The 9123-nt window shown below is 44.5% G+C and overlaps 1 protein-coding gene across 1 annotated transcript in view; it reads right to left on the bottom strand.

Annotated features, from left to right (window-relative positions):
• Positions 1–4947: 4947 nt before the first annotated feature.
• D2HGDH (D-2-hydroxyglutarate dehydrogenase) overlaps positions 4948–9123 on the bottom strand; it is a gene marked incomplete at its 5' end in the record, with an annotated part of 8639 nt that continues 4463 nt past the window's right edge. The window contains 4 exons of the mRNA XM_009879201.1: positions 4948–5198; positions 6431–6596; positions 7422–7564; positions 8023–8168. Coding sequence (XP_009877503.1) covers positions 4948–5198; positions 6431–6596; positions 7422–7564; positions 8023–8168 — 706 coding nt within the window. The remainder of the gene's footprint in view (positions 5199–6430; positions 6597–7421; positions 7565–8022; positions 8169–9123) is intronic.

Below are 9123 nucleotides of genomic sequence, written 5' to 3'. Positions count from 1 at the left end.
TTTTGGACATGAAATTACTACCACAAATACCCCACCACACACATATACGCAACCACCCTGTCTCTCCCGCACATATACAACAGTGAAACCGTATTTGAAAAGATCATTGAGAATGTTGAAAAGAAAGATAATACTGGTGTTTAATAGGATAGATAATATAAAATAACCCTATGATAGCACCTCCCTTCTGTTCCCTTACAGCAACAGCTCTATTGTTTAGCTGAAATGGTAAACTTACATTGAGTTTAAGGATCTTCATGTGTAAAGATGTCTTAAATGTAGCTGTGCCAGAATTTCCCTGGCCACAACACTGGGATGTCTGTCAGCCCTGACTCCCTCCCTAGCACTCTCTCCATATGTAGCTGAAAAAAAGCAGTATGGAAAGTTCTGCTTCCCAAAAAGAACCATTCATGTGTAAAGCCTGTATTTTAAACAATTATGGTCAGTGTTTTGGGAGAGGGGAGAAAAAAAAAAAAAAAGAAAGAATGGCATAGGAAAAAGGCAGAGATATAAACAGTCTGATCCGGAAAGAACGAGCTGCATCAGCTTAACTTTACAGAAAGTGATCCCATAAATTTCTTCTCTAACATCATGGACTTTTTTTTGCATCATCTAATACACAAGCAGCACAGGCTGATTGTGTTTCACATTCTGTCTTCTCTTTGCTAATGATGGCATCATTCATTCTGCTTAACCCCAGAAGATGATCATCTCCTCCCCAAGCAGTCCTGAGGAATGAAGTGAGCGCGCTGCTAGCAGAAAGAGGAATTGAAGGAAACAGAGCAGAGGGCATGCCTAGATACTAGCACTGCAGGTTGTGTAACCTATGGAGGCATTTCTGGTAAAAACATCTGTGCAGCCAAGTTGAGAGAGTTGTGAACTTAGAATTGTATCATGAAAGGTGTTGCAGTGGTGCTAAGCGTAAGCCATCATCCTTAATGCAATCCAACAGCCTGCAGCCTTGCAGAGATGGTGTTCTGGTGAAAAACAGAAGGAAAAAAAAAAAAGACTGTAGGATGATTTTCTTCCCACGCAGCTTTGGATGGAACACCTATTTCACTGTACTCTGGAATAGCAGAAATCACTGAAAAGCAGCTAGTGGAGAAGACAGCTAGTGGGTAAGACAACCACCTCTCCTAGTCTTACTCTGGTGAGGCCTCCCAAACGAGTAAACCTGAGTAAAAGCTGCTGATCACCACCCTCCGAGCACAGCTCATGAGCTAGTTTCCTACCCATCCTGCAGACCATTTATCCAGTCTGTGTCTTGCCAGCTTGTCCTGCAGAAGGCTGTGGGAAACTGTTGAATGCTTCGCTGACATCCAGGCAAACAACATCCACTGCTCTCCCCACGTCAACAAAAACTGTTACTGTGTTGTAAAAGGTAGTCACGTTAGTGAGGCTCTTTACCTTGGGCAAATCCCTGGGCTTTTCCCAGGGATTTGCTTCATTTGGATACAACAGAGCCTGTGTTAAGAGAGTGACACGTATTGGTAAATAGACATGTGACTAGCAAACCAGTAAACCAGAAGACGACTCACTCTTGGCCTGCTCTCTGGTAACAGAAGGGTGACAACATGGTTTTGTGCACTAAACTGTAAATGACAATCTCTCCTGTCATCTCAAAACGGAGACAGACTGTAGAAAAAAATCAACAAACAACCAACTAAATGACAAAACTACCCATCTTAGAATATTCCAGTTGGAAGGGACCTAAAAACATCTAGTCCAGCTGATGACCCGTCAACTTCAGGGCTGACCAAAAGTTAAAGCATACTATTAAGTGCATAGCCCAAATGCCTCTTAAACACTAATAGGCTTGGAGCATCCACCACCTCTCCAGGAAACCTGTCGTAGCACTTGATGGCACTCATGGTAAAGAGATGATTCCTAATGTCCAGCCTAAACCTTCTCTGGCGCAGTTTTGAATCATTCCCACACATCCTGTCCTTGGATCCCAGGGAGATCCCTGGAGAAGGGATCTGCACCTCCCTCTCCACATCCCCTCCTCAGGAAGCTGTAGAGCAATGAGGTCACCTCTCAGCCTCCTTTTCTCCAAATGAGACAAGCCCAAAGTCCTTTGCTGGTCCTCACAGGACATGCCTTCCAGCCCTACCACCAGCTTTGTTGCCCTCCCCTGGACACATTTAAAGACCTTCACATTCTTCCCAAACGGCGGGGCCCAGAACTGCACACAGTGCTCAGTGTGAGGCCGCACCAATGCTGAGTGCAGCGGAATAATTCCCTCTTTTGACCAGCTGGTCCATGCTGTGATTGATGCACCCCAGGACAGGGTTTGCCCTCTTGGCTGCCAGCATGCACGGGTGGCTCCTATTGAGATGCTGCTCATCAGCAGCCCCAGATCCCCTTTCTGCAGGGCTGCTCTCCAGCCATTCCTCTCCCAATCTATACTTGTTGTCCAGCATTATTCTGTACCAGGCACAGAACTCAGCACTTGTTAATTTTCATACCACTGATGACTGCCCAATGCTCCAATCTATATAGATCCTTTTGCAAGACCTCTTGTTCCCTAAGAGAGTCAGCAGTGCTCCCAGCTTAGTATCATGAGAAAACTCACTAATGGTACATTTGACTCCAGCATCCAGACCACTGACAAAAAAAAATGGACAGCATTGGCCCTAGGATTGAGCTCTGTGTAATATTGCTGGCCCCATTCACTACAACCCTTTTGAGGTCTGCCTTCCAGGCAGTTCTTCACCCACCACATCATGATCCCACTCAACTCACACTCGGACAACTTGTCCAGAAGGATGCTACGAGTGACGCTCCTCCTGAATGCCAGACAGGCTGATTTTGTTTTTCTACTCTTTTATTCCTGCCTATTGACAGATCTTCCAAGCTGCTTTTGGGTAACAGCTGCCAAATCGTTCTGTGGCCTCACCAACTCAAGCAGGGCACTGGATGTGGGCACCAGTCTGCCCCATTGGCCTGGGAGGCCCAGGACCACCTCTGCCAGGGCAAGGGGGCACACCTTGGGAAAATAAATTAGCACTGGCATGCACAGAAATCTCTTTTGTCTTAACACACTACATGCACAGTTGTCACGACCTGGTTGGCACACTACCCTGGGCAGTATGGGAGGTGAAATCAAGATGACAGAATCACAGAATGTCAGGGGCTGGAAGGGACCTCAAAAGATCATCTAGTCCAGCCCCCCTGCCAGAGCAGGATCACCTACACTAGGTCACACAGGAACGCATCCAGGCAGGTTTTGAATGCCTCCAGAGAAGGAGAGTCCACAACCTCCTCATAGCAAATTAAGGTGAAATGACACCAAACAACCAATTATACCACTTACTGAGCATAAAAAATAAGGTTATGTATGCTTTATTTTGGAAGAGAAAAGCTTTAGCTATCATTACAGCTGACTGAAGGGCAAAAGAGGAAGGGGAGAAATTGTCCGCCGCAACTTTAATACGCTATCACGTCCATTATCCGAACTCTATATAACATATCCAAAACCTCACAATGGGCATCATCCAACCCTGATGTATAATGATCCCAAACTTGTAACATATAGCACCTTACAAGAGGTAACTATTTAGAATCTTCTAACGGGATAAAAGGAAAGACAAAGGGTTAAGAGAGAAGGGGGAAGAGAGATTGAGATCACCATCCTTGGCTCCAGTGATGTCTTGCAGGTCTGGTCCAGGTGTTATCAGTGGTGGGTGCACACGAATTCATGGCTTTTTTGCCTTTTCTATTCTTCGTGTGCTCAGGGTCCCTTCCCAGAGGAGCAGCATCACTGGACGTGTGCAGCGGTTTCCCTCTAATGTTCTGGAAATGGGTCTGGGCTATTGGGAGGTCTTTCAGATGGTCATAAGTCCCCTTCCTCAAATAAACTGTGTGACCTTTCCTGCTCAGCCTACCAGAACTGGCACCTCCAGCACACCCCCTGCGCCAGCCCGCCCCTCATTTGCAGCCCAGAGTTGCTATGCAGAAGCAGAGTCAACCCCACCCCCCACGGCCCAGCTGCACAGAACTTGTTCGGCTACAATGTCTGCGAAGTTAACATGCATCAACTTTTCAGTCTCTCACAAAAGTACGTAGCAGGCTGTGTATGATTTTAACACCACTGTCATCACCCAGCCTAATCGAGTCTGCTGGTTTGGAGGGATATAGATATCACTGTAAATGATGAGGATAATGGCTCTTGCCCTCTGCAAGAGAAAACTGGGACCTTGAGGTTAAACTGGAAGACAAGGAAGCAAGAAATTATAGCATGTCTAAAGCCTGAGCCTCCCAGGGAGATGTCCTGGGACACCTTTCCTTGGTCTGGCTGCTGGCATTTCCCTTCCAGTGGATACTATCCAGAAGTTAGGCCTCCACGCACCATCTCTTCTCTGGCCAGTTCTTCTGGGACCGCAAAGCTGTACCTGCATGCTCTACATGTGACAATACTGATGCCTGTTGAGGAGAGCCTGAAAACGGTATCACTGAAGAGGCCATAACCTGAGGCTGTTGTGGCTATTTGATCAAAATAAGCGAGGAAGAGCAACATTTTCACTTGCAGATGGTGGTATAGCATCCATATGTTCTTTTCCTGAGCCTCTGGTGCTTCACTTGTGCAGCCTAAGTGAGAAAACTCCTCCTCCGGCTGGTGTCTTCACTAATACAACAGAGCAAGCGAAGGGGCAAGAGAGCTGGAATATAAACACATGGTATCGGCATGCTTGGTTTCAGTGTTCAGATTAAATAGGAAACCCACATGGTCAAAACCAGTAATGTGCTCTTTTTCAGAAAAATCAGGCACCCCTTAAAAGCAGAAACATTCCTTTACTTGCTTCTTCACATTAAAGAAATTTTAAAAAGGAGCATTTCATGTGTTTGTTTGATCCATCAGTCTGTTTATGGCTGAAGCGTGGTTACTGAGCTAGAGATGCCATCCTCACGTGACGGTATCTGCTCACCTTTCAGTGCGTGCTGCTCTCACGGCAGCACTTTGTACGGATTGAGGATCCCTTTGGGGTCTAACATGGCTTTGAAACGCTGCATTAGCAAGACTGCCTCATTTGGTTTGCTGTACTGAATGAACTGCTTTTTCTTGAACCCCAGTCCGTGCTCTGCACTGATGCTGCCCTTGTATCTTGCGCTCCACTCATACACGAATGGCTCAATGGCATCCAGCAGGGAATGGCTGTAGGACTCCGCCGTGATGTTCAAGTGCAAGTTTCCATCTCCTGCAAGAAAACACTGCAGAAGTGGGTCTGGAAGTAAAACTCAGCGTCCCTGCAACTGAGACTCATTACTGTCTCCTCCACATACTTGAACAATGGTGCCCTTGTTAGCCTACAAATTGCAAAAAAGCAGCTCACTGTCCTTCTACAAACATCAGCCTCTCTATGCACAAAATAATTCAAATAGGATCTTTGTTTTTCCATGCTTTCAGTACAATATTTGAAGAAGTGTTCTGAGTTAAGCTACTTTCAAATTCTCACTCTTGTGATTTCAGGACTCAAACAACTCTGCTGCATTAATTAGTGTCCCAATACCGCAGTGGCATGCCAAAGACTTCCCTGACGGTATTTCATAATGATCATTACATTTTAATATGGCCCTTCATTGCTTTCTCTCTCCTTATTATATTTGTGCAATGTTCTAAATGCACTTTGGCACTATGTCAAAAGAAACAAAGGAAGCAGAACATTTTCTCCTTTTGCACTTGCCTGTGACAGTATTTGTTTAAGCACATAGTTGCTGGTTATTCAGAAGACAAAACAAAGATAAAGACAACTTAGTCTCATTCCAGAACCTGTTTCTTCATCCCAGCACACCCTCACAGTACCAAGAGCTACCAGAAGTAGCCTTTGTTATGCAGACTTGTCTCTTCCTGTCTTTCAAATCATCTCAAACCAAACATGCTGAAAAGTGTTTTGTTTTGGTTTTATTTTTATTTATTTGAACAGAATAGTTCTGCTAAGATACCAGTTTACCTACTTGTAAAATCAAATTAGTTTCAAAGCATTTTGACAAATGTACTGGCCTTTCTGTGCTACCTTTGTCACTCTCTTTTGCAGGATTAATGGCTTGGACAAAATCGATTTCCAATATGACTGATCACTTTGGACAAGACAGTATTTATCTACCAAACATGTCTAGATGCATTAATCAAATTGATGGTCCAGTTAAAACAACCTACATATTAAAACAGAAAGTACAGAGCAAGAAGATACAAATGACAGTTCAGTGGCTGGCTGGCTAGCAACTTGTCATTTATATATGGAAAACAGTCTGAAAGCAGTGAAATTCAAACACAATGATCCTTACGCATCCTCTTTTCCTGACAGCTCTAGACTATTTAATCTATGCCTCTCACTAATCTAAAACCAACCTTTAAAACTACTAGGAAGTTGCACAGCAAAATCTGGAACACAAAACAGCAATCATCTCCTTCCCCAGCACCCACACTTACCCAAGTGGCCGTAGCCCACCACGTTTTTGGCACTCCGGCCCAGCCGAGCCCTCATGTCAGTCACAAGATCATATAGCTTTTCCACAGGGAGAGAGATGTCATATTTGTATACGTAGCCATCATGAGCTAGAGCCTCTGTGATCCTCTCTCGCAGGCCCCACAGTGTCTGATGAATCAAAGAAATTCAAATAAACCAGGTACCTTTTGGGTTCCATGCTTTGTGGTATGGACAGAAAAAGGGTCTTGATTCTTTGCATAAAACACCCACGCCTGATTCCCCTCAATATCCTCTGCCTCTTGGAAGCTAGTAATAATGCCTTCTTGGCAGCATCACACAGTCAAGTGCTACAGCAACTCTTCAAGCCTGACAACACCCCAGATGGAGAGAACACAGGCATGGGTATTTTCTCCAAAGCTGTTCTGGGTTTCCCAAAAAGTGATGGTGTGTCTCCTCTACTCATCTGCAAGGGTCGGTTTGGGAACTGGGGCTGGAACAAACATAGGTCGGTGTAAAAGACTCATGTTCACTGGGTAGCTACAAATCACTACACAAACTGCTGCCCTCCTCACCGAGACACTACATGCCCATCTTGTTCTCTAGGACCACAGTCTCTTGTCTCTAATATATCATCAACAGTGACCTAAAGGACTTTGCTCACTTCTGGCTTCACTGACAACTCAGCTCCTGGTTTTGATAGTTTTCAGGCAGTTTGGGTCCTACCCCAGCAACTACTGAAAGATATACTTTGTTATTCTGATCTTTTTAAGAGGGGAAACATCCACTGAAATCCCAAATACTCAGGCCTTCTGTGAAGAATCAACAGTGGTAAGTATTCTCTCTTAGCATTTTTAATCAATATGCCAAATAAATTACCAGACCACTCAGGGATATTTATACCAAACACTGGTCTGAACACTTCTCTACTAAAAATACACATCCAAGTAGAGAATCATGTCAAAGAGATTTGTGCAAAAGGAAACAACGACTTGCCTTTATTTTCTGATCATCCATTGCGACAGTTCCATCAGTGACCAAACCAGAAGTCATGGCCTGTTCTAGGAAGTTGCTCAATTTTTCTTCATCATGGGTTGAGTTGGAGCCCGAAGTTTCAATTAAAACATAAAAGGGGCTGTCTAAAAGTAAGGGAGAACAGAATAAGCAGATGCTCCAGGAGAAAAGCACATGAATTTCACACAGGTTCTGGAGCTCTTCCCAAGTTTGGCACATTTCATGAGGTTGCTCTACTGCCCAAATTCTCTGATGTCACGCAGAAGGGCAGTTCAAGTGGCAATCTTTTATCTGCATGGCACTTCACTTGCACGTTCTATCATTTACCTATTCTATCTGTTTTACCTATTCTACCTGTTCTATCCTTTACCCAGCTATTCAGAAAGCTAGCAGTTTTGTGGGAACAAGTAGAATTAGAATGGCTTATCTTTAAAGACTTCCACCAAACATGTTTGAAATTGAATACTAGGTACAAAAATTATCAGAGATGCCCATACACTCATGGTCATACGTATATAAAAAAAATAGGCTAAAAATCTCTAAGCAGTACAACGCCTTTCTACAGCATGAAGGAGACTGTTACCTGTCACTGGGCTGGAGAGCTTGAGATGTCTCTTAACTAATTCCATGCACTTCTCATCCATGAACTCATAGGCAGACAGGATCTCTCCCAGCATGACTCTGCAGGTTGTAAATGTTTCCAGAACCTTAGTAAAACTCTGACACCCTTCAGACAGAACATAGACAAGAATCAGAAACAAAAATAGCCCCCCAAAACCTTACAAAAAAGTTTTTAAAAGTCTATGAGGCTTCCATTCATCTTTCCCATCTCCAGAAAACGTAAACTGCTACCCAGTGTGGGTTTTGATCAGCAGTCTCTGTAGTTGAGCTGAAAGGTTTCAGACAAGAACAGCAGGAGGACACAGCAATTAATCTTTGCTGTGGCAAGGACATCTTGAACACTCTAAGATGGTTCATACCAAAACGTCTGTCCCAGGTTCAGTTCTCAGCACAAACGGCAACCCAAATTTAAATGTCACTGTGAGAGTCCAGAAAAATGCTGGGGTTGATTGCACATATTCCACACATCTGTCAGCAGGAGTTTGGCTCTCTGCTCTGAAGGCCACATCTGGTATGAGTAAGCTGTTTGAGAAGTTCCTGCTGGCCTTGAAGGTTTCTCAGAAAAAACACACAACAGTCTCAGTGAAGGCTCCCCATAAACAACTGTGTTAAAAAGCACTCAGAAGCAGCTTTTAAGCAAGTATGCCTGGCCATGTACCCTGCTGACCCAGACTGTCCTCTGCGGACTGAATTTCTCAGTCTTGCCTTGTCACTGTGGATTCACCTGGTGACTGCTGGATTGCAGCTGCCTCAGCCTTATTGTCACCAGACTCAGGTACTGTTAGGCTGGGCCCTCATCAGTGAGGGAACTGTTCTGTCTGTCTCTTCATCCTGCTAAGCTCCTGGATCCTCTCCGCTTGCAGAGCAACACACCCTTGCAGGTTGTTTCGCACATTTACACCACAGATATAAAATAGCTGCACAGCTATTTTAACACACAGCACCATAATATTTCTCAGAAACAAGTTTACGCTGGTAGTCTACCCAGCAGCCTGACCAGTGCCGCCTTCTCTCCGTTCCTGTTCTCTTCCTAGCCTCTGAATTCAGGTGTGAAATTATTAGT

Source organism: Apaloderma vittatum, unplaced genomic scaffold (assembly GCF_000703405.1).
Source record: "Apaloderma vittatum isolate BGI_N311 unplaced genomic scaffold, ASM70340v1 scaffold44641, whole genome shotgun sequence".
Classification (NCBI taxonomy): Eukaryota; Metazoa; Chordata; class Aves; order Trogoniformes; family Trogonidae; genus Apaloderma; species Apaloderma vittatum.
Note: the sequence above shows the minus strand (reverse complement) of the source record. Positions and strands in the feature narration are given on the sequence as shown.